The following is a 25870-nucleotide window of genomic DNA, read 5'->3' as shown; positions in this document are numbered from 1 at the left end:
TATGTAATATTAATATGGACATAGGAGGGCGCTGTGACATCACACAATTACAGCTTAATTACTTCACCTTAAAATGATCAAATGATTGAATGTATTTGAACTTAATTTAGCTGCAGTAGCGGCTGGAGCTAAAAACGTCCCGTACAGCTGAGGGGAGCTACATCTTTCTCGTTTAATGCAAAGGATTAAATACTGAAAACGTCACAAACGGGAGTAAAAAGTTGACGTGGACAAAGATTTCATTTAGGCTATCTTTATTTCACATTTATTTGTACATAATAAATACAGTTAAACATCCACTGGTGTGTAAATATGACGCTCAGCAGCCTCTGCAGAGCTGACAACGTAAAACGTGGGCATTCTCTCACTGAATTTCTAAGATTCGGACTTAACGTGGAATCAGGACCAGTAGCAAGTTAACGACACCTTCTCTAATGGAAAAGAGACTTCAGTCTGACGACTAACTTTTTAGTTTTTAATCCCCCCCCTAACACGACAGGGTAAATGCAAACTTCAAAAATAAGTTTGATGTCATTTAGATCTCAAGGAGATCAACGAGAACACAGCGACATGGCTGACAGATATCTCTTTTCCTCTGATCAAATGTAACTATGGTTTAATAGTTGTTTTTAATCCTAATCTCTAAACATAAACAAAAAAAAAGGACAAATAAGCTGTGCTATTATTTGTACAGATATCCATCTCCAAGCTCTCTGTAAACTATTGATATTCAAAAACAATATGATCAAAAAGTAATTTCTCAATCTCAAAAAAAGACACTACAATGGCTATTTAAGGCTAAATAACGCAAGAGCCGATAAAAGAAAAGTATTCATACCAATACAGCTGGTAAACAAACATCAAACAACAACAACAACAACAAAACAATGGAGCATCCACAATACTGAAAGGAATAAGAAGACATCGAAAAGTGCTTCACTATGACAGTATAGATTTGAAATTGGATAGCTAGCAGCTCAGGATGGTTTCCTCGTGTTCAAACTGCACATGACCTCAGTGTAAACTGTCACCAACTGCAACCTCCTCTCTCACCAGCGACCGTTTCTGGTGTCATTAGTGTCATTATAACATTTCTAAACCTTTGTTTTACAACAAAAACGTAATAAAGGAAAGTTAGACTATCTGAGTACACACTACTTATCTCCCTTCAACTTTTTTTTTCCTCTGCGTTCACTGCAAAGAACATAAGGATTTAAAAAAAAAAAAAAAAAAAGAATAATAAGGGATGCATTATTTTGATCATTTCTACTGACAAAAACAATAACAACTAAAATTGCCACTTTTCCCTTGTTTGTGTAACCGTGTGCAGTTACGTGAGTCGGCGGAGAGGACCAGCCTCGCCCGTGCTGGCGTATTTTATTTTTTTATTTTTTATTTTTTAAATCGAGCGTGGAGACAACCAGACTTTTGGTTTGTGTTGGAGCGACGTGCTCACAGCGTGCTGCCCAGAGCGTGGCTCTGTTGCATAGAAGTAATCTGACCGCTCAGCTTCATAATAACAGAAAGAGCCACACAGTGAGTGATACAGCGAGGGCGGCAAGGTGGGAGGATACGAGTCCTGACAACATTAATAACATTTTCTTTTTGTATTGATAAACTTCTGACATCCATACTATGACCAATCATTACAGCTGCTGCTGTCGTAGTTAAGAACATGTTAGCTCTTAGCTTCAAAGAGCTAACATGGCTCTGTCAAAACTCATAATGTATCTAATATTACCGCCAAATTTTGAGCAGTTCAAAAAAGGCTGCTGGGAGTGAATTTGGTGCCATCTAGTGATGAGATTACAGATTGTAACCAACTGCACAAACCTCCCTTTTCCCAAAAATGTAGGAGAACCTACAAATTACTTTAAGACCAGTCTGTCAGGTCCAGCACAGCACGGTGGGGCCGGACTGAAGCGGAACCATCAGCATTGTAGGCACAGAGGGCGTATTTTAGGCTGCAGAGCTCCCAGTAAATCCTTGACACTGCTCCTTCAGGAGGTTTTTGAGCCGTAATTAACCAGGTGTTTCACTGCAGGTAAACGGAGCCAGGCCAACGGTTTCTTCCTGTGTTCAGTCATAATGCTAAGCTAAGCTAATTGCCTCCTGAATATCAAAGTGGCATCGACGTACGACTCCATGCAGGAAAAGGAAGAAGGCCAGAGTATCAAATGACATTGTCCATATAAAAATATTATTACTCTTCGCTGTTTGTTTGCTGGACGGGGACGTTACTATATTGATATTCTACAGATCTGGGGGACTGAAAATTGTGCATCTCTGGATAGGAGACCTGGATCTGTTCATCCATCTAATCTGGACAGGTGAAAAATTAGGCACAGGAGTGTGAAAAATCAGGAAAGAAACAAAGAAAGGCACGATATTCCTCCACAGCACTTTGACCCTACAAGGCCCAGGCGTCTTCAGGTTGGGGGCGGGGTTTAAGTTTCCTTGCGTTTCCTTTGGGAGTGTGTTCAGTCCTGGTTGTTAGGAACCGCCTTCACACCAGAGTGATCTCCACCTCTTCCCGCCGCTTCACCTGACCACGAGGATGCTGCTTTGGGGGCGGAGGAGCAGCACGGACCTGCAAGCATCCATCAATCCATGATTTAATCAAAACGAAGCCCTACTGACTTTAATGACCGTTCATCAAGTGAAATCTGTACTCACAGGTCGGATGGAGCCGCTCTCTGGGTATTTGGGAGGTTGAGAGGAGGCTTGTGATGGACCTGTAGGGGGCAGCAGAGAGTGATCACAATCACTAACAGCTCCGCTCTTTCCTTCTGTCACTACTGCTACAAACCAGCTGATCTTACTGTGAAAGGGGCTTTTGTGAGGAGCTGGCGGCGGCCTGTGATGTCCGTTGTGATAGGCGGGCGGTCGGCCAATGGGAGAAGCCGTAGCGCTGCAGGGACTGGATGCTGGAGAGGACATGGTGGGCGTCTGAAGAGGGCTGCTGTGGAGAGGGCCTGGCTGGAAGGGACTCCGAGGGGAGCGGTCGCACTGGGCCAGTGGTGAGGGAGAAGCCTTCAACACAACGACAAGATGTTAGCATCTAACATCCAACATTTTTATTTACTCAAAGTTCTTTCTCAAAGAACATTGATCATATGTGACTACTGTGAACATAAAAACAACGTAAGAGAGTCTGTCAGAGGAGTCCTTGCTCCTTATTTCTGAGCGTTAACGCACCTGTGCGCTGCCGTCTCTTTGTCCGTCTCCATTCTCTTCTCTGGCACCGGCGAGATCCTCCACTAGAACTGCGGGGAAGACGCCGACGACGCCGTTGAACTCACCCTCCCAGAAACCATCATCCTCGTGGGTCTCTCTGCTCAGGATACGGATAATGGCGCCTTCTGGAAACGACAGCTCGTCGTCCGTTTGCCCCGCGTAATCGTACAGAGCCTTCGCAAACGACACTGAAAACACAAAGAGCGTTAAACAAACAGAGCATGGCACAAAACACAAGCTTTGTTCAGCAGAAGTGTCGCTCACCGCTCGAGTCTCCGTTGACGGAGCCGGTTGGGAGTTCGGTTTCCGGTTCTGTGGAGTTACTGGACGAGTGTGATCGGGCGTCCAGCGCGGCCAAAGACTGCAGCATGCTCAGCAGGCTGTTTGAGGAGGGGAGCTGCAGGTACTTCTCGGGCACGTAGCCCACCTGTCCGCTGCGGTTTCTGGCCTGCGGATGCAGAAAACACGCGCTTACACAGACGCCTGCAGCTAGAATATCAACAGCTCAGCTTGTGGATATGCGGGGTACCTTGACCCAGTCCTCCATGTCTCCATCATCAATGACCTCCAAGATTTCCTGCTCTTCAATGGTCAGTTCATCTGGCTGAGATGCCTGCGAACATGGAACCAGATTAGATGGATTTGTACAGTGACAGGTAAGCTAAGACAGGAAGGACGAGCCGTCTGCTGTTACCTTGTAGGAGTAGAGCACTTTGCAGGTGAGTGGGTAGTTTTTTAAGGTGCTGGAGGGGCTGGAGCTGCTGTCGTCCAACACTTCACCGCTGTCCTCCATCTCCTCCTCATCCTCTCGGTCCAGGTCTGCTGTCCCCTGCAGGAAAAATGACGGATGTTAAAATATTCTTCCCACTAAACGTCTTATGAAAAGTTCAAGTGTTGTTCTTACAGAGAGCGAAGGATCATGGGTACTGAGGTTGTTCCAGCGCTCATTCTCCAGCTCCTCCATCACCTGGTTCATGGCGCTTTTCAGCCATGTTTCCACAGCCACTCCTGCCTCTCTTAGCAGGTCCAGACGGGCCTCTGCTTTCACTTTCACCGTCTGTCAGAACAAGAAAAAAAGAACTCATGGTGAAACTTTATTTTTAAAAAAAAATAATAAAGCAGAAGCTTCTCCATCAAAACCTTTGCATGTGTCACTTCTGCTTTCTAACCAGCAGGTGGAGTCGTGGAGCCACTTTGGGTAAGAGGATACTGATGGAGAAAACAGGGAAATCCACTTCTGAAACACAAACGTTACCTCTGCCCTCCGAAGACTCTGCCGGGCCACCTCCATCTTGGTCTCCAGCTCGCTATTGTTCTGCTCTGACGAGTCGTGCGTCCCATATTCCTCCAAGGCCTGAAAAAAAACACAAACAACAAACAAACTATCATCCAGAATGAAAAACACTAGGAGAGCACAGACACCAACAATAAAACCATTAATTGAAAACATGTGATCGACCGTAACAGCGGAGAGAGTGACTCATTCTCTGGTGTGCTGGAAACCGAGACAGTACGATCGCATGTCTCACCTGGACTTTCAGAATAAAACAGGAAGTGGCGCTAATGTCAAGGTTATGGTGGCGAACTTCCTCAGTTGCTTTATCAGCTTATCATGGAACACACTGGATCATTTTACGATCTCCAGGTTGATTATTGTCAAACTGACGTGTGGTTCCTGTGCAGTGAAGGCTAAACTCTATCTTACTGGAAAGAAACGATGACATCACAACAGCAGTGAGGCAAACTGGAACGACAGCTCAAACACACATGACTTGACACACGTTCAGAGTCATACTTTCAAAGCATATTTTTATCTCTGGTGTCCATAAATCCACTCAGAAGTCATTGCAAATGTTGTGTCTACAAATGAGACAGCAGAGCGTCGTTTCCATCTTAATGCCACCGTTTCTCTGATCCTGCCGCTCTGCTTTGCTGCTGCATGAGGAAATTACGGCCTGTTTATTGAATGATAACCTGATTTATAGCCCAGCAACTTCCTTGCTGAATCAAAGGACGTTGTGGCAGTCCTGACAACACCTCACTCTTTAAAGGGCACAGATGGATGACTGATATCATCAATATCATCTTTAATAAGCTCTACAGAATCAGATAAGGAAGGATAACGGTGTCCTGCATGAGATTAAAATATTAATATTCCCTCTCTCAAACAGTCAAAGGCTGCAGCAGGCGGCCGTCTGTGTGTGTGCGTCTCTCTCACCCTCTGTGTGTGGATGATGCTTTTGTATTCTCGGGCCACGCGGCTCGCCCATTTCCTCGCCTCCTTATCCAGACTGTGCTCCTCCGCCGTGCCGCTCTCCCTCTGCAGCTGCGTCACCTGATGGGGACAGAAGACAAGACGCTGAAAAATTCAGAAACACTCCTTCTGCTTTCACAAACACGCAGTTCTTAATGTAAATGACCTCACACAGAAACACAGCTGACGTTGTCTAATGCACCTATGACCCACCGGAAGAGGCCCATGTGGTTTCCCCCAAACTCCAGTTGGGGAGCCACCAGTGTAGGTTGTGTTTATCATGTGTCTTACATTCATGTGTCAACTTCCTCTTCACATATTGCATGTGCCAAGGTACAAGAAGGCTTTAAGGAAAAGGCATGAATAGAGTCTCAAAAACCAGTTTCAGTGAAAGAAATGGGGAAATCTTTATTTATGTATGAGCAGCGTGTTCAGTTCCATGATGTAGAGGACAAATCTGTGTGTCCACTCATTTGGAGAGGAAATTATTCAACTTTCTTCTAATTTCCAGAACTAAAGGGGCTATAGATACATCGATAAACAGAAAAGTATTAATTTTCTGCCCCTTTGGGCAGCACTGAACACCTACGGATTTACTAGTGTACGTGCTCTTAGTTGTTTACACATTCAGCCACATTTGTGTTTTTAACCAGCGCAAAAAATATTTTGCTCTCCACCATCAGAGGGAACGTGTGCAAAATAACATCATGTGACTAAATATTTCAGTCACATGATGAGCTCAAACTTCAAATTTTGGGAACCAAAGTAAGTAAAGTGTCCAGTCTGAAGTTATTTGGATGATTAGTTTGGATATTTTTAAGCAATATTTCAACACATAAACTTGTGCACTGCACAGTTTGAGGAGTTTCCTATTATGTGTAATCTTGTTTTAAGTTTGAGGAAATAAAGTACATGTGTAATTTTGCATGTAATTTAGTTAAATGGTCTCTAAAGCTGGTGTAAGAACTTTTACCTTAGTTTCTGTCCTGAGTGTAAATGGTGATGGTGGGATAAACACATCACAACAAGTCACATCCTGACAGGAGGAACAGCAGCTGATGGCCATCTTTAGATCTTAATTAAGATTTAATATAATTGCCTAAAATTTAAGTCCTTTCCGCATGACATCAGCTCTGTGTGTGTGTGTGTGTGTGTGTGGAAGAAAAAAGCTGGGGTGGGGAGGGTCAGTGCACTCTGATGAGGCCCACTCACAATGCCTCCTTTTCACAGATGGGCCGTTCACAGGGTCCTGCCTACCTCCTGCCCCTCCCTCAGTTCAGCTCTATTCCTTACCGGATCCGACTGTCTGGTGCAAGTGGTAAGGAAAAGGAGGGAGTGGGGGAGGAGGGGAGGCAGGGTAGGCTCTGCACCACTAATGTTTTCTTTAGGAACAGGCTGCTGCTTGTTTGACTTCCAATGAAAACAACGCCGGCGTTTGCAGTTTGAACAAATTGTCCAGTGTTGTCCACTGGAGCAGTGGGCCAGTGCAGCAGAGCAGAGGAACCAGCAGAGATGGGCAACGGGGCTTCTTTTACATCCACACTCACAGCAGCCATCATAAACCACTGGCAGATTTGCAGGGTCAACTTTAAAAGGCTGATAGTAAAATATTTTTGACGTTTATGTTTGTTTTATGGAAGGTCAAAGAAAGAAAAAATCCAATAAATGACCAGAGCGGGTGGAAACGTTTCTGAAATAGATTCCAGGCCACAAGGAGACACATCAGGGCTTCATGAACAGGTGCGTAAAGGTGCAGAGCAGAGAAGACTAAGCCTGAAATAGCAACCCATGTCTCAGGTGGGAACTGTGATGTTACAGAGGTTGTGGTTGGAAATGCAATTTCTACACAAATCTCCACTTTTATTGCTTTGAGGATCCCAGTGAGACATGAGGAGCATCAGAGCATACGCAGCACTGAAGTTCCAGGAAGTCAAATTTAAATCATATGTGACTTTGTAGCTGGCTCATTTCTGCTAGCATGCTAACGTAGCATACACACACACACACACACAGCTGGCAGGTATTTGACTATAAACTCTGACAGAAATTCACAGAAAATGTCAGGGACTCCACCAGGTTTCATCCTCCCTCTAGTGACATCAGGGTTTTTCCCCGCTCACCCGCACCGCGATGCCCATGAGCTGCTTGTTCCACTTGTCTGACTTTTTGCATTGATTGTTGTCTAAACAAATGAATCCGTGGAGCTTTGTCTGTCAGGTTGCATCATCGACCCGGCGCATGCAGTCTGTTCTCACTGCTGTGGTTAACGTCCGCTGAATTATCGGATGTAATTATACTATCAGAACAACGACATGAATGAATCGGAGGCACAGCTACTGTGTCATGCTGTTCACATTTAACATTTAATCAATAAAAACACAGGGATTTACCGTGTCGGAGTCGATGGGCTGGTACAAGAAGTCCGGTGCCTGCTGAAACATGGAGTTCTTCTGTACAAACAGCTGCTGGTGAAACTCCTGCACAACCTGTAAACACAAGTTAGTGAGTAACATCAGGACTGGTGTGATAAAGTTTGTACTGAGAGTCCAGACCCGTCACACAGAGAGAATTTTAAACAGTTATGATGTATTTCAGTAATCAGTGGCAGCACGGCTTGTTCTGCTTTCCTGTGTTCTTATTGAAGGACTTTATCCGGCCGTATCTATATCTATTAATTTGTCATATCAAATACTGAGATATGTTGTATTGTTCTGTTCTCCTATCAGTATGACATCAGAGGGACTGACTTTTTTTTTTTTATCCTGTCAGGAAACCACGTGTGCTACAGCTGCTGCAATCTAAACCAGACAGACAGTGTGTGTTCACACACACACAAGGCACAAAAGTGCACAGTGACATCAGTCTAATTAAACCAAAAATAATCCAGAACTGTGAAAACATTTTAGAAACTATATTTAGATCCAGAAAAACAAAGACTAAAACCTTCATCGGGTCAAATCAGAACATCACCTCTCTCTCACACACGCGTATATATATCTGTTTCTTTGTTGACACAGGAAGCACATGGGCTGAAATGTGAGCTGTGCTGAAAACCGCTGCACCCACCACTTCCCTCTCTAATGATTTGTTCATATTTTGGCCGAGATGACCTAGACAAGCCAGACTGAAAGAAGCCAACAGCGACTTGTGAGCATGTAACTGAGGAGTGCCGAGGTAACTCAAACCATCTAAATTAATTAGCAGTTGAGATAAGCTGTGGCTCTTACAACTGATCCAAAGAGGGGCTGATCAATGTGGAGTGCTGCAGCAGCAGCAGCAGCCTTGAGGAGTAACCTCTAAGACCCCGTTCACACTGGGGAAAAAAATGTGGCTTAAGCAGGATTCGGCCGCATCCAGATCAATCCAGATGTGTTTTTTTCTGAGTGTGAACACCTCGAATCCAGCTGTATCCAGTTTGATTTCACCTCTCATGGGTGGATCTAGCCGGATTGGCTCAAATGTGGCTCAGGTGTGAACGCAAATGTGGCGAGCGAATCCGGTTAGTGACATGCTACTTCCGGTTAGTGATGTGCTACTTCCGGTTCACGGGGCGCAACACGGGACAAAAAAACGCACGACGCATGCGCACACGCGGCCCTACCGCGGCCTGAACGGACTCTGTATATTACCAGGCGCCACCTAGTGGTTTGGAGGTCAGCAAACATGCTCGATGAAGCCGGATTGAGTGCGGACACAAGTGTGTGCTAGCCAGATTTGAAAATAGGTCTGAACGCGTCCAGCTTAAAGGCTGTCTGGGCTCAATCCTACTCTAGCTGGAATGACTTTCTCCAGTGTGAACGGGGCCTAATACTGTAGAACAGAAACTGAACTTACCCCATTTGAACTGCTCAAGAGCTGGTTGAAGGTGTTGTGGACAGCCTGGTAGGTTTCCAGCTCAGTCTGACACAGTGACACCAGGTAATCTTTCACCTGCTCGTAGATTCTGCCGTCTAAGACCTGCAGAGGTGGATATTAAAGTTCTTAGTACACGTCTCTGTCCTTCTAATAAACACGGCAAAGGACGTCTGTCCTTACCTTGATGCAGTCCATGAGGTCGGCGTTGTAGTAGCGCTGCTGGTGAGCGTTGGCAGCAGCTAGCGTGAGAAGGTAGTCGTTTCTGGTGTGGGTGGCTTTGGAGTTACACTCGCTTCTCTTGGCTTTCAGCTGGAATGAAGGAGCAAACACAGTTGCCTTTCAGAGGCACCAAACAAGTGACTGAATGTGGAGCGGGTATCGGGGCGTAAAGACGTCTTACTTTCACGCTGGCCCTCTGGAGACTGGATCTGGACTGGAAGAGACTTAGCTTGGACCTGAACAAGAGAAAAGAAGCATGATTACCTCCACCGTGTCTAGAGGTGCCTTTCTAATTTAGGTTTCATCCACGCATGTGTAGGATGGATAAGAGCAGTTAAAATAAGAGACCTCAATCCAACGACCTTCAGAGAATTTAAGTAGTATTTTTTAAAAGATGTGACAAAGAGTCTGAAACTCTGAAGGTGGATTTACACATGTACACAACACACCAGAAAAACACCAGGTCAGCTATTAATCCTTTCCGACAGCGATGCTTCACTGAGCTGCGCCTCGGCCCGATAATAAACTTTCCTGATGGGCAGAAAAATGTCTGCAATGTGGTGAGTCAAAGCGCCAGCTGTTCATGCCGTGCCAGGACAAAGTGTTGAGGGACAGCTCCCTCCAGTCAGCCAACAATTGTTTTCATTCTGCACTCATTTTCTTCTCCAATAAAAAGTACACTGGAGGAGGAGGAACGTTCCTCTCTGCTCATCTCAGGTCTGAATATGAGGCGTTTAGGACATCATTTTACAGCCCACTACACGCTTTATTTACCTACAACCTCCCAGGTCTCTCCTCAATCGACTGGTGTTTCTTCCACTTACTCAAATCACACAGCCACCAGGTTATTTGTACATTTGAAATTAAAGGCTTTAGTAGCTAGTAATAAATACGGCGAGTTGCGCTGTTTGAATTATGAAAATACAGGAGAGCAAGTTGGCACATACTTGGCGTCCAGTTCTGCCTTCTCTCGGACGGCCTGAGCCATGGTCTCGGCCTCCTGATACTTCTTCCTGCTCTTAGTCAGCTCCTTCACCGAGTCCTGCATCTCCGCCTGGACCACCGTCAGCTGCTCGATACACTGAGAAGGTTAAACAGGAGAGAGCTTTAAATGCATGCAAATAATGATTCCAGCTGAAAAATATGCAAATGCTTTAAACTCATATCTAGAGGCTGTGATGTGACATAATGACACGTGTTACGTACACAGCAGCTATAGTGGCATTTTACCAAAAGGTGAGGCCAAACAAGAGCAGCATTGTGGGCTGCAGGCTGTGGAACGTGGCCAGCAGAAACCAGAGAGCAGCGCTGAGTCAAGGAGGCCTCAGACCTTAACATCAGGAAACAGGCTGCAGCGCTCCAAATTACATAGCAGCTGATAGCAGCCCTTAAACAGCAGATTGTTTCTTGTTTCTTATACTTTTTGTACTGAGAACTAAATCTAATCATGAATTCTTTGATGCGTTTCACTTATTGTGAAAACACAGTAAAAGCCACTTTGTTCCTGGTAGTGTATGTGAAACAGGAAGACAGCCGCCTGATGTGTAATCCGTTTCACTTCAGCTTCCATGAACACAGGTGACATTACTGTTGACTTCCACAAACAACCTTCTCATGCAGTTATATAAAGATCATCGCACATGTCGGTGACAGGCAGATGAGTTCACACCATGTCCATAAACGGTCTTCTTGGTTAGCTTTTCATCTGTCTGACGCATTTCTGTGATGCATGTGCTCATGAAATTTAAAGTATCTGACCACACAAAACAGTTATAGTGTCATATTCTGACCGACTATCAGACAAACTTCCCTATTGCCCGTTGTAAAACACACACACACACACACACACACAGAGGATTGCATCAGTGGAGATGTGCACACATCTGTGAGGACAGAAGCCACTGAAACCTGAGCAGAGCCTTGAGTTTGACCCGCGTTACCTTCCTCAGCTGCTGCTCCTTCTGCAGTCGCGCCGTCTTCGATGGATCAGCGACCTGGACTTTGTAGTTTTCGCAGGCGCTGATTCTGGACTGTGCAGCCTGCACCGTGCCCTCCAAATAGGCCTTCCATACACAATACATGTTCCTAAACATAGACACAGACACACACATAGGTGTTAGAGTGGTGGAGGTCAAGCAGTTACATCCTGCAATATGAAAACATACTAATCTCTGAATCTCAGGCCAGTCTGCTGTGTTTATGTGAGCACAGAGTTCCAGAGCATCAAAACAAAGGCTCCTAATGTCTCCCTAAGCCTGAACAATAGATGTAAACAAAGCTTGAAGCCATCTTAAAGACAAAATCCATCACTTTAACCAGGATCTTTCAGCCAATAAGGACAAAAATGACAAACTTCACCTGTGATCTGCTTCTTCTTCTTCTTCTTTCACGCTCTCCGGCCATTCCCTCTTCAGATACTGATTTGCCAGCTTCTGGAGGGCCTGGAGGAGACGAAGTGAGAAACAAAAGTGTGGATGACCTTTCACCTTTGACACTGGAGCACATTTCCTGTGTCTCATCTTCACACAGGGACACATTTTAAGGTTGCTGACCCTCCCTGACCTCATCCTAATAAACCACCAGGCAGACAGCTGCATGAAGAGACACAGGAGACATGCTTTCTTCTGTCTTCCGAGCTCAGACAGAGAGAAGCCAGTAAAAGAGCCACCGCTCACCGCAGAGATCTTTTAAAGTCCACGCTCACTCAACAACACATTCTGGGGATTATGTAGAAAAATTTCAGCGTGAATCAGCGCTGTGTGGACCCGTTCACCTGTTAGTCAGAACCTAGTTTGGATGTTGGCTCAGTTTTTGGGTTTTTCATGCTGATGTAGGCTCATTTTTAGCAGAAAAATGTAATTTATTTAGACCGCATTCAGCCCCGGAGATGTATCAGGTTCCTCTACCTCCGCCAAGAGTGAGGTTAACCTTTGAAGAACAGAAATATAAGAGGAGAGAGGACGAACAGTGGGTGAAAAGTGTGCACGCCTGACGTGTCGGAGAGATAAACGTCTGCTATAAACACAATAAACTGGGGGGATGGACAGTGACAGTATTTTTAGGAGATGATCTAACAATACTGTTAATGTAACTGCTGCTAATTGGCTTGGTTTGCCTGAGTATAAAATGATTTTTGCAGACAAATATTTAGACCAACATCATCACATTTAACAGCAGTATGAAGAAAAGATTCATCACCATCATTATTTGGTTTAAACAGCAATAACTCAAACAATAAAACCGCTAACACGGGCCAGATGTGGCCAAACAGCTAGTGTGGTGGATTATGGGAGGTGTAGGTTTTTGGTGCCTCGTATTTCTTTACATGACACTAAAATGATTCACCCTGCACAGATATCAGTCACGTCAGTATGCAAAGAAATTCAGGGTAAAATCAGGCACAAAGCCATTTTGTTTTGCATTAATTTTGGTCCATACTGAGTCCATCGCAGCTTCATAATTGCACTGATGAGTGCTGAATTTTTTATTTAAAAGTGTTTTTCAATGAAGATACCATTAAAGTAATCAGACATACAGCCTAGACACTGTTAATGTGGTAAATGACAGCGGATTTTGTATCTACACAGGTGTACAGAGGCCCATTTCCAGCAACCAAACAAACAACAAAGGCTAATTGTCGATTAGAAAAGCCTTGTGCAACTATGTTAGCACAGCTGAAAACTGTTGTGCTGATCAAAAGATATAAAACTGACCTTGGTGACCCCAAATTTTAGACGGTAGTGTAAATAATTTTTTCAAATTGCTGCACACACAACCTGTTTTTTCCACTTCATAGCACAAATAAAATTAACTTTTAAAGCATCTTGTTCTTTCTGCCTCATCAGGGAAATGAAGCCATCTATCTGTCCACCGTGAAAAGACGGGGCCCTGTTATGCAGCCCTGAGGCGGCCTTTGGGTCGGGGATCTGAACCTGTTAGTCTTGGTGATCTTGGTGCCAAAGCTTCAAAGCTGCTACAGACCCGGCCATTGTGGCCTTCAGATAGAAAGAGAGAGGAGAATCGCCAACTGAGCTAGGCTAGCGGACACGCCTGAATAGTGTGATGGGAACGGGGAAGGGGGGATGCGAGGATGGCAGAGGAAGAGCCACACAGAGGAGGACATTTTATCGCACCCTGTGATGTGAATAGCAATCGGCTAGTGGCTGGAGCAGCTTGCAGGTGTAAGAGACTCAGAAAAAGGCGCGTAAAGAGAGTCTGGGGAAAAAAACGGGGGATGTAACCAAAGGGAACGAAGTGTTCCAGAGACACTCTGACCCACTTTGATTCACTGGCAGCGGGTGTCTAATTGATCACATAACAAACAGGCAGCGCAACTCAGGCACACAGAACACCTTTCAAACTAACAATGAAAACATTTCCACCATTTCAGGACTCATTATTTCATCATAAAGGATTATTCTCTCTTTTAATCCCTTCACAACATCCCAGAGATTAGGGTGACATCTTCAGCCGGCTTCTTTTGTCCAATTAACACCTACATACACTCACGCAATAATGATATTAAAGGAAACCTTTTCTGTAACAGCAGAGCTCAAAGGGAGGCCGTCAGTGGCAGAGTCTGGTTTTAATTTAATTTATAAAAAAGCTACAAAAAAAAAAATTCTCCTGACCTTTCAGGAGAATTTTTACAAAAAGAAAAGTTCAATCAAATCAACATAAGACAAAGAAAACCAGCAAACAACACCTGAGGAGCTGGAGGCTCGATTAATATTCCATCATATAGGTACCTGTAGATTGATTCATCCAACAAAGACTCCCGGCTGTGGAAGTCACAGCATGTTGATTAAACATGTGAAGACTAAATCCGACCTTCAAAAACAACGTGGCATGCATATCCAATAAAACACACATGCACGGGGTTACAGACGTTAGCCTGCAGGCTGATCTCATCCTTCAGCTGGGAACTCACATGCCCTCTTATAAATTAAATACCTGTCAATAAACTAACCTCCAACACATTCTGTTGCTTACACGTACAGCACAGACTCGGTTTATTCTCCAGCTTGACTTATAGACCGGCTAACGACAACGTTGATGATTCTGTTGCCAAACACATGCTGACAATTTTAAATGAACTCTGCGGCCAATCACGATTAAGTCCAGTGAGCTTCAGGGTCGTACTTCTGCTTTAGTTTCCTACTTCTGAGTCAGTGTAAATCTTTTATGCACGGTGACATGTCAGCATGGACCAGGTGAAGCAATATAAATAATGTAAAACAGAGTTTCAACAGCATGAGAGACACCAGCCTCCTCTTTCAGATTGTGCTGCTCAGCTTATTTACTCAACTCAACTTACATAAAGTCCACAATGCACCAGAATGAAACTGTGTTTTTCCAAACATCTGCACTGTGAACAGGAACTACAGCTACTTCTGTCAGTACCTAGAAGGGAAATGGGTCCATGAAACTATAAAACCAAATCTTCCATGGGTGATTTTTAGAAACAGGGGTTTCCCTCCTCCATTTCTAGGAAGAAGAAAAAGTCTCTGTCTACAAGAAAATCCAACAAATCCAGCGAAACTGGCTACAAATCCAACCGATGACTGATCAATCGGGTGATAAATGACGCCCCTCTGAAGAACTGGACACAAATTTAGGGTTCAAATCTGTCTTAAATGAAAGTAAAGCTGAAATATCTGCAGAGTATTCCTCTAAATGTTTTCAGTTTTTCTCCAAATGTGCATAAATTTAAGCCAGTCTCCCCTTCACAGCCAGAACCAGGTAGAAACCTGACTGTACCCTGTATCATAACCATTTATCTAAAATGTGGCAGGCTTCATGTGATGACTTGCTGCTTGTCTTGTTCAAAAATATATGCAGGATTACTGATAACATGTGGAATTTTCAAGGTTTTTGTAGCAAAACCGACAAGCGTCATACATCAGTGTCACATGCTTCACTTCTCCGACTGGTGGTATGTCTATCTAAATACATCCAGAACAAGTCTATTCTGCATCCGTTAGTCCGAGATGGGACCAGTTCTTTGTACAGAACAGACGAAAAATTAGGATCGCTGAGGAGGAAACTCACATCAGCTTCCATCTGGATTTATGACGCTTTTAAAACCTGGTCCTGTTTGTTTGGCTCGGCTCAACAATAAAGCTCCTCAGCACCAGACGCACATGAGCAAACAGACATGTAAGGTTGCCTGTTGGATAACTACAGACAGGCCCCTCTCTTCACAGAGCTAGTGGACATTCCTCACAGGGCTGCAAAACCTGAGCAGTTCCGAGGAGGGTAGAGAGAGAAGGGGATTTTTCAGGCATTCGACCGACGTCTCCAGGAAGCTGCGGGCAAAAACAACACAGCGAGGAGGAAACGCGCCCGTGGACGGCTGGTGGATGTCGCTCCGCTCTGTGTTGTGGTGTTTTTTTCTGTGGCTGGTTACCATTCATGAGCTATCTGGCCACATGAGAACTGAAAGCTTTCTTAGGCCCACATCCTCAACCCCACTGTCATATGGTGTCTCTTGGAGGGTTGTATTGTAGAAAATAAATGTATTTATAGCAACACAAATGACAAGGCAGCACAGCGAGGACGTTAACGAGCATCAGTGCTGGTGGGAAAAAGACGACAAAGACTCCAGAGTTACTTACCTGGGCGTAGTCTCTTTCTACAGCTGCCCTCTTTTGGCTGAAACTCCTGAAGAGAAGAAGAGGGGAGGATGTTAAATTCCAACAAAGCCCAATTAAGATGTATGAATTTTAAAGTTCATTCAAGTTTATTAGTTCAGTACAAAGCAAAGAAAAGGCCATATTTTTATAATATATTTCCAAAATAAATATTCAGCTCAATTTTAATTGGAAAAAAAAAGATTTATTGTGTGTATTAAGTTTACATTTATTTATTTTTTATTTATTTTTTTCGAATTATGTCTTTAGGTTATAATGTTCATTTATTATACCCTTTCTTTTCAGTATTTTATTGTCGTTTTAATCAATATTTAGATTATCAGCGGTCCGTTTTAGGTTTATTTTCTGCATTTCAGTAAATTTGTTTCACTTGTTAGGCACCAACGTTGTACACCAGGTGGGAAAAACAAGATGCTATTGATTAATTCAAGCTCATCACTGCCCTTCTCCTCTTAAGGAGGAGGTTGGTGGCAGCTTTGTGGTTTCTTGTGTGTTATATTATTTTTGTGGTACAGTTGCATCCCTTCAATGGGGGGGGGGGGGGGGGTAAAAATAAAAAACAGGAAACAGAAAGTTTCCCAGAAGAGAACGAAGGAAGAACAGGTTCATAATCACATCGAAATTAAATGAATGAAAATCATTTTACACAAAAAAAATGTCGCCAGATGACAAAGATGATTTAGATTTTTCATTCCTTTTCCACTTCTTCTGTTTTTTTAACTAATGAAAAGTCTGGTCTGACTACATAAATACATTGACAAGCTTAAGAAATGTGCTGATGAATGTGAGGTATGATATGACACTGGTGTTTAACTCCTTCTGGGCTAATTTACACTAACAGGAAGTTAATGACTACTCTGTGAAGTTTATGCAAAAGTCTAAGAAAAGAAGAGAGGTCAGTTCCCTGGGAAAAACTTGTCTGAACCAAAATCATCATTATGTCATTAAACATGTCGAGACTTGACTGCCATGCTCCACCCCGGCTCTAAACAATCTGCTGTACTTCCTGGGAGCTTCCCTCTCTTCCTCCTCGCTGCATTTCTAAGTGCTCTCTCTCCCTCTCTCTCTTCCCCCGACCCCCGCTCGTACTTCCTGTCATTTTCCCCAAACGGAGCTCCTGCTGACAGCTAAATGCAGTTTCCAGTTTGCTGAATCATTTCTTGTTTTTTTGGTACCAGTCGAGATTCACTTTGTTTCTGCTGGAGTAAAGTTACATAGCCTCCCACAGCGAACAATTCAGGGCAGTCGGAACATCTGGCAGCTCTCTATGACCTTAACTTCCAGCTGTTTGGAGGTCCAGAGCTGCGCCACCGACCACAGACAGGAAGTGGGGAGCCAGTAGGCTGTCAACTCAACCCAACACTAAGGCAGAAAACACAACCGCAACCTTTGGCTTTTCAACCTTTAAAAATGCCTACACATCTGAACACAGTCCCTCTGCAGAAGTAGCTCAAGGGAGAACATAAAGGGTTCATAGAATGTGACAACAAACAGTTAAAAAACATCTAAATATTTACAACAGCAGAAGTTCATCCCGTTCTGCTGTGACAGGCTGAGCAAGATAAACTGTATTCCTACCGCCAGCCAGCTTCGCTTAGCACAAAGAAACAAGGGACAGCACCAAGCCTGGCTCAGTCCAAACCACTAGCACCTCAGAGTATAAAACACATCCAACTAATCCATAACAAAATTCCATCCGATGAAAATGACTTGCTGCAATGAGGATGCTTCCGTGTGAGTACTGCTGATATCAGCCTGACGCGCGTTCATCTGCTGCTGGTATCAGATGATTAGCCTTCGATCTGCAGACAGCTAGCTTGCTAGCATTGAGCTCCAGTGGATCCACCTCTTGGATTCATATTGCCTCTTCAGAAAAAAACAAACTGAGGGCTCCACTGGCTCCTCTCAAAGATATCCATGACCACAAGAGCTGGAGAAGTAGAAGTAGTCACCTGAAGTCTTTTGAGTGACTGATCTGTTTGAGTGGTTGTCTAATGCAAAGTACCGTCAGACCCCGTTAGCACGTGAGCTAAAACGTTTTTGTAAAGGTTTCTAACCTGCTAATGCAACAACCCATGTCAATGTTGACCCAACAGTTAATTGAGCAACTATCATTTCGTCTAATGGAGCAGCACTGATGTAAGATTTCCAAACAATGTATTAATTGATCTTTAATGAAGGTGGTGCTGGACTCACAACACCTCTGTGATCCAGCTGGACCACCGTTCGCTCACCTCAGGTCTTCCAGCAGGTCACACTCTGTCTGATGTTTGATCTGTAATCTGCTCATCTGCTCGGCCTGAGTGTGTTTCAGCTCCTGGGTGACCCGGACCTGAAGGAAAAAAGAGGGTGGGGGTGGTGGTAGGAACCAAGAATTGCTCGTTAGAACAGCTGACATTAAAAAAAAAAAAAGATTTCCATGACTCTCACGAAACAATTCCCAAAAGGACAACTAACGCCTCAGAAGGAAGAAGCCGACCTCATAATCGGTTTTAATGAGAATGAGCCTCATCATCAGACACAGCAGCGGCGGTGGCCAGGTGAGAGCAGCTCTCAGTGGGTTTATAATTGACTGTGATGGAGGTTTTTATAAATCCATTTTTTCCAATAATGAACTGGATTAAAGGTAAATATTAACAAGTTAAATACAATTTACAGAATAATTCACAATCATTTTGATATATGAGCAAATATTTTGGCCATTTTAACCAAGAACGTCTCACTCAAAATTCACAAATATAATATTTGATGTGACAGTAACTTTATATGGCTTTAAAAACCAAAATAAGTGAAAAGAAATGTTTGTTTAAGCTCTTATTAAATGTCACTTGGCTAACAGAGAGAGCACACTTCACAAGGAATGCAGGAATAAATATAAACACCTCATTAGTGTCTCTGTGGACATGCAGAGTCGATTACAGAGTCAGACACACCTGAAACTATTCATAGAACACAGGCGCTAAATTAAAACTTCGACAGGACCTCGAGCTGGATTAGAAACAAAAGGACAACTTCATGTGTCGAGACATGAGTTCATATGGAGCATTTCTTTGGTGGCATACGGTGTCAGTAGCTATCAATCCTTCTCTGTGTATTTTATGAGCCATGTAAGAAATACAAAGCTCTGAAAGATGCTTTACGCATACACTATACATGGTTTTAACTGGGTTTATTAGGAATCTGCTGTATGTGTATAAAAAATCAATATTGCTTCCACCCTGAGTGACAACATGTCAAAACAAATATAAAAATCTTTATTATTGATCAGAAAGTTGCAGCTTCGTACTCACACTGTGATGGAAACGGTCTGTGCTGCTGAGCCATGTTATTGAAATCTGATCCCACAAGAACTTTTTTTTCTGCACAGAACCAGATTCTGTGTTGTTGTTTTTTTTGCTTTTCCTTGTCTAATAAAACATGTTCTGATATGTCAGTGTGATTATTTTAGGATATTAAAGCCTCCTCTTCTTCTCATAACGAGTGTTTTTCTACTCCCACAGAGAGAAAGAGGAAAAATAAGACGCACCAAACTACTTATAAAATCTGTCCATTTCCTTTTCTGGAGTTACAAACATCATTAAATCACAGTCTGTAAGTTAATTTGGTGTTTACACAGTAAAGTTTGATCCATTCTTATAATCGGCAGACTTTAAAAAAAGCCCAGTGAACCTCACTGGGACAGAAACACAAACTTTCTCGTCTTCTATTGCACAATAATTCTGCTGCTCTCAGATCCAGGAGTGATATTTACTTGAACTTTAATGTTGTTCGGTGGATTATTTACGCGCCGATGTAACACAACACACTGTCTGTAAGGTTACTTCTTAAAATACATGGATTGATTTGTAGAAATCTATTTATATCGTGTCTCTGTTCCGAGAGGGAACGGGGCAACGTTAACGGACTATTCTCCCTAAAAAAAAAAAAAAAGACCCTCTGGCACATGGAGCTTTCTTCAAACTACAGTTCTTCTTCTTCTTCTTCTTTGGTAAACATTTAACAAAAACAGCGGGAACAAATTCAACAAGTACAAAAACACATTTGCGGAATAAAAAACACGGGAAACATGGTTTAAACCGGGCGAGCAGCAGCAGCAACAACAACAAAGCGTACATTTCCAACCATTAAATATGCAGCACTTCGTCGAAGTAACGTTAGCTTTGGAGGCTACAAAGGCAAAAAAAAAAAAAAACAACAAAAAAACAAAAACTCACCTTTCTCGGTGGGGGTTGCATCCTTGTTTCTGGACATAAAATCTACACAAAAGGCGAAAGTTTAGCTAGAAAAAAAAGAGTCTGTGCAAACGTTTGGAGCGAAATGATAACGGGAGGAGGAATATTTCAGCCTGGGTCAAGCGGCCATGGCGAAGCCCAGTGAGTAGTAAGTTGAGTCCCGTTGAAAACACTGTGGCCCCAGGGAGCAGAAAACATACGCGTCAACGACCGTGCAATAAAACAACACGCACTTCCGGCCACACGTTCCAAAAATAAAAGCCCGACGCCACGCGCAGGGTCTACTTCCGGAACAATTTCTTCAAAATAAAAGCTGAGCTGAAGTTTTGATGCCAAATGTTTTATACGTATTTTTTTTTTGTTCATTCTGCCACTGCTGCCATTAATATAATAATAACAATACTATAAGCATCATTACTATAAATCTCCTTCATGATTATGTCCATCATTGATTATTTTTCTTCTCTTTAAAACATCACAATAACAACAAAAACAAATGTTTTTGTAAAGCAACGTTCAAAAACAGAAAAACAAAACGTTCAAAAACAGTGGGAAAAAAAAAATCAGAATTACTTTATTTATCCCAGAGGGGAAATTCTTTTTTGTTACAGACAATAGAAATCAAAGAAATATATAATAAATATCTAAATACCTAGATAGCATTTAAATCCCTGGGTTGTATCTAAAGAAGAAGAAACATATTTACTACTGTATAAAAACCTTTACATAGTAAAGAGCATGACATGAATGTACCAGTGCTCAGAGTTCAGTAGTTTGATTGAGACAGGCAGGAATGACCTCCTGTGTCTCTCAGTGGTGCATCGTGGGAGTCGGAGTCTGTTGCTGAACAGCAGCGGGGACAGAGCATCTCCTTGGTAGATGCCACACTTGATTGAGACTTGTGCAATTGGCTTGATGTTGGCCACTAGGGTTGTTTTCCACAGCCCCATTGAGTTCCTTATGAAGGTCCTTAGGGTCCTATTGATGTTGTACATCTCCACGCATTCCAGGACCCATGTGTGTGGCATTGAGTCGTATGCTTTCTTGTAGTCAATCCAGGCAGTGCACAGGTCAGTCTGTTTGCTCTTACAGTCCCGAGTGACTGCTTTATCCACCAGTAGTTGCTGTTTTGCTCCCCTGGTGTCCTTACCTATTCCTTTCTGGGCCCTGCTCATGTATTGAGCCATGTGCTTACTCATCTTAGCCGCTATGATGCCTGACAGGAGCTTCCATGTTGTGCAGAGGCAGGTTATTGGCAGGTAGTTGGATGGGACTGCTCCCTTTTGGGGGGTCCCTCAGGATCAGGACTGTTCTGCCTTCAGTTAGCCACTCTGGGTGAGTCCCATCTACTAGCAACTGGTCCATTTGAGCTGCCAGGCGCTCTTGGAGGCCAGTTAGCTTCTTCAGCCAGCAGGTGTGGATCATGTCAGGCCCCGCTGCTGTCCAGTTCTTCATGTTTGAAACCCTCTCTCGGATATCTGCTGTTGTGATGGTTACTGGTTCCTGTTCAGGGAGGTTGTGGTGGTCGGCTTTCAGGTCTGCCAGCCACTGGGCATTGGTGTTATGTGATGCCGCTCTCTCCCATATTAAGATTAAGAAACCTATATATATATATATATATTCTTCCAGTATTGTTCAGTCTCCAGCCTTGTTGGTTCCACTGTCATGTTTCTTCTTTCCCATTGAGAGTACACTTTGGATGGTTCGGTGGAGAACATCCTGTTTATTCTCCGTGCTTCTATCTCTCTGGTGTATCTCTTCAAGTGTGTGGCCAGGGCTGAGAGTCGATGTTTAGCAGTCTCCAGGGGTTCTGTTATGGACAGTCTGCTGTATTTCTTACCTGATTTCATCCCCCTTCTCTGTAGTTCTGATAGTTGCCTAACTTCTCTCCGAGTTGCCCTTATTTTTGCCTCTAACCTTCTCCTCCATGCAGGACACTGCTCCTTGGTGGTGTGTATTTTGTGGTCAAGCATCTCAAGGATCACTGTTGCTGTGGTGTACATTAGCTTGTTGGTCTCGGTGATGGTCACAGTAGGGATTGTTTGTAGTGCTGCATTCACATCCTCTAGCAGACTTTCAGAGAGTACTTCACTTAGTCTTGGTAACCGGCTTCGGAGGTTCCAGGTGTCCATCTTGCCCATGATCTTCTCTCTCAGGTCAGCTGCTCTTGTGTTGAGCAGGTGGGGGCTTACTATTGGGGCTTGGTACCCAATCTCGGGTAAGGATCATGTTGTTTTCATCAATCTAGTTGTGATAGCAGTTGTCGTTTGCGGATGTTGGAACAGTGAGCCACTAGATGTTTTGGCTGTAGTGTAGATGGTGGGTTTCGAAGTTTCCATAGGTCCCACATCCGCTTCATGTAACCCCGAATGCTGGGGTTACTCATTCCAATAGTTCCCTGTTGTCTTCTCTTGTCCAAGAGTGTCTTGTTCTTGTTCAAGTAGCCCATTTCTCATCAAGTTGCCCTAGTCCCCTAACACTGAGGTGGACCTTGTATTTTTCCTAATGAGGTAGGTGAGTGAGCGAGAGCTCATTGTCACAAACAGCACCATACTGTATGGTGGATGGGACAGGTCTAGTAATCCTGATGTGTACAGCGTAACTGCGAGCCAAAAACATACATGCAGACGAGCATTAGTGTGGAATAAACAGATGATATACATTTACAGCCAGGTACTGTGACAGTTACATCACTTTATACATTTATTCATTCATTCATTCATTCATATTTAGACAAGATTTACAGAAATCACGAATCACGAGGGATGGTGTAGTCGGCCATATTGGGAAGGCCAGAAAGCACACAGCAGCTCAGATTGCAGCGGCCGATGTCCATGCCGCAGGCCTGAGACCACTCATTCGTCTCACTGTCATAGTACTCAACATCAGAGATGAAGGTGAAACCATTGTTGCCCCCGACAACAAAGAGCCGGTCCTCAACTACTTCGATGCCAAAGTTGCGGCGGGGGGTCATCATGGAGGACATGTTGCGCCAGGTGTTGGTGTGAGGGTTGTAGACCTCAGCAGTCTGCAGACAGCCTGTTCTATCCAAGCCACCAACCTTTGGAGTCAAAGATGAGAAGAAGATGCATCGCTTATCAATTCAATTGTCACATAAAAAACTAGCCGCTTTACACCGCTGATGAAAGCTGGTCACACATTTCTTTCATGCACTTACTGCATAAACACGGTTGTCGTATGCAATGACTCCTAGTCCACAGCGCCGGCTGCTCATGGGAGAGATCCGGGTCCACTGGTTGGTCTCTGGGTTGTAGCACTCTGCTGTTTGCAGGTGCTCATTCCCGTTCCATCCACCACATATGAAGATCTGAATACGAAAAGGGGGGGTGGGGGGACAATAGGAAATTGTCATTTTTGTTGGCTCAAACTGGCAGCAGTGTTTTGTAAACAGATCTTTTTGTTCTCTGGTATGTTCCATTGTGTTCCACCCACCTTGCCGTTGAGTGCTGTGCAGCTGGCGTGGCTCCTCCACTCATGCATGGGTGCAATTTCAAGCCACTGGTTGGTTTCTGGCTGGTAGAACTCAGCACTGCTGAGAGCTGTGCGCCCATTAGAGCCTCCCATGGCGTAGATGCACCCGTTCAGCACAGTCACACTCACACAAGCGCGGCGATAGTGCATCGGTGCCACTTCTTGCCATGTCCGTGTGCTCAGGTCAAATCTGTCCACACTATTGGTGACCATCAACACCCGGGCAAAGCCACCAACACAGTAGACATACCCACCGAGGTAGGCTGCACCATGACAGGCGTGACGAGGCTCAGAAAGGTTTGTCATGCTTGTTATGTTCATCCAGTGATTTGCACGGACGTCAAATGCCTCGATTACATTAGTTCGAGCCATGCTGCTCTTCAAGCCTCCAATGGCCAATAGGATGGCAGAAGGCAGACGAGGCCGACTGAGGATTCTGTCTTTGCACTCGATGACCTCAGAGACCATGGCCTGGCACCTCAAGTTGTCCGTCACCAGCTTATTGGACAGCACATGACTCTGTATGTACTCTGTAGGCATCATGCTCAGCCTGACCTACAACGATACAGAGAATAAAGAGGATATAACTTAACAGTCTGTGTCAGAATAAATAAAAATACCTAAAAAATCATGGTTCCTAATAAAGAACATCACAATAAATACAACAAGTAAAACAATAAAATAATGGTCAGTTATTTGAAATGCTATTAGCAACCGGAACAAACGAGGTCTTCATTCTCTTTGTTGTTGTTGTTGTTCTACATCAATGGTAGTCAGTCAGGATCAGTGGTGGAATGTAACTAAGTATTTGTACTTTGTTATTGTACTTAAGTAATTTTTATGTATTTCTACTTTACTTAAGTAAAAATAATAGTGCATACTTTATACTTTTACTCCATTACATGTTGCAGCTGTTACCTGTACTTTCTCCTCCACTACATGTCTACAGTGTCTGTAATTCCTTGTTCCATGTGATGAACACAGTGCTGGACTGATGTGAGGTCAGACTCTGCATGGAGGTGGTGTCACGCTGCCAGCTGTGTTTCTATAATGAGCCTCAGTCATGATGCCGGTGCTCTGGCTCAGTGAGCTAACTAGTTAGCTGCTGTCTGCTAACACAGGTCCATCCATTAATGTCTGATGAACATGAATCATAACATGAATCTACAGCAGGAACACTGACACAGTAAACATGCTGAATGCCTGTTTGTTATCAGCAGCCTCTCTGTTCACTTGATGCCCACAGTCTGCCTCATGACACACAGACCTGTCCATAGCTGCTTCTGGACTGAACATGGACATTAACTACACATGGTCCATTTTCATTTGAGGGGTCACCAACTGGCGGACCGCGGTCCGGGTCTGGACCCAGAAGCCGCCCCATACGGACCCGAACTTACAGTCCAAACAGCAGGTTATTCTTTTAACACCTGACGGGGCGCCTCTATTTTAACTGCCGCAGCTTTCATTGACTTTACGGTAGTGGCTTAGCGCATGAGGAAACGCACAGACCAATTGCATACGAGTTTATCCATCCCACGTGATAACTCTCAGCCAATCAAATCTGGGCATTTCAGGTGGTTGCAACTACAATACAAGTTGCAGACAGATTACACACGTGAAAAGACGAGAGAAAAGAAAAGAAAGAGAGCGATACGCCGGGGTCAAAGTGGGCCAGAACGGTCCAGTATGGCATTCCGGCAGCTTCTAAAAATAGATATGCGTTCGGAAAACGATTAAATAGTCTTAAAGGTAGGGTAGGAGATTTTGAAAACTCAGTGAGAGTCAGCCAGATTTGGAAAATAAACACACGCCCCTTTCTCTCGGAGCTCACCCCGAAGCCACGCCTCCCAACCAGTCTGTGACTTCGGCCATCATGCACGTACCTCTCTGGTGCGCGCAGAGCAGGAAGAGAGTGACAACCAGCC

At 44.0% G+C, this 25870-nt stretch overlaps 1 protein-coding gene across 1 annotated transcript; it reads right to left on the bottom strand.

The window, feature by feature from the left end:
• Nucleotides 1-237: 237 nt before the first annotated feature.
• On the bottom strand, nt 238-20667 carry LOC114446167 (F-BAR and double SH3 domains protein 2-like). The gene is made up of 20 exons (XM_028421629.1): nt 20433-20667; nt 18453-18550; nt 16183-16228; nt 11924-12006; nt 11506-11650; nt 10513-10646; nt 9747-9801; nt 9527-9655; nt 9326-9448; nt 7882-7977; nt 5456-5572; nt 4493-4591; nt 4142-4294; nt 3932-4066; nt 3767-3850; nt 3502-3685; nt 3199-3425; nt 2823-3033; nt 2677-2735; nt 238-2590 (listed from the first exon to the last, which is right to left on the bottom strand). Exons 1-20 carry the CDS (start codon nt 20451-20453, stop codon nt 2507-2509), a joined length of 2283 nt encoding a protein of 760 aa, XP_028277430.1. The 5' UTR covers nt 20454-20667; the 3' UTR covers nt 238-2506.
• Nucleotides 20668-25870: the final 5203 nt, after the last annotated feature.

This window comes from Parambassis ranga, chromosome 14 (assembly GCF_900634625.1).
Source record: "Parambassis ranga chromosome 14, fParRan2.1, whole genome shotgun sequence".
NCBI classification, from domain to species: Eukaryota; Metazoa; Chordata; class Actinopteri; family Ambassidae; genus Parambassis; species Parambassis ranga.
This window is presented reverse-complemented; position numbering and strand designations above follow the sequence as displayed.

What these genes read in the sequence shown, in the direction of transcription:
- LOC114446167 (XM_028421629.1), bottom strand. Translation starts at nt 20,453, where the DNA reads ATGCAACCCCCACCGAGAAAG. An exon ending in AGGAGCAGCAGCTGAGGAAG is followed by an intron (nt 10,647 to 11,505) that starts GTAACGCGGGTC and finishes TAACCTTCTCAG; the next exon opens with TGTATCGAGCAGCTGACGGT. An exon ending in TCACAAAAGCCCCTTTCACA is followed by an intron (nt 2,736 to 2,822) that starts GTAAGATCAGCT and finishes TGCCCCCTACAG; the next exon opens with GTCCATCACAAGCCTCCTCT.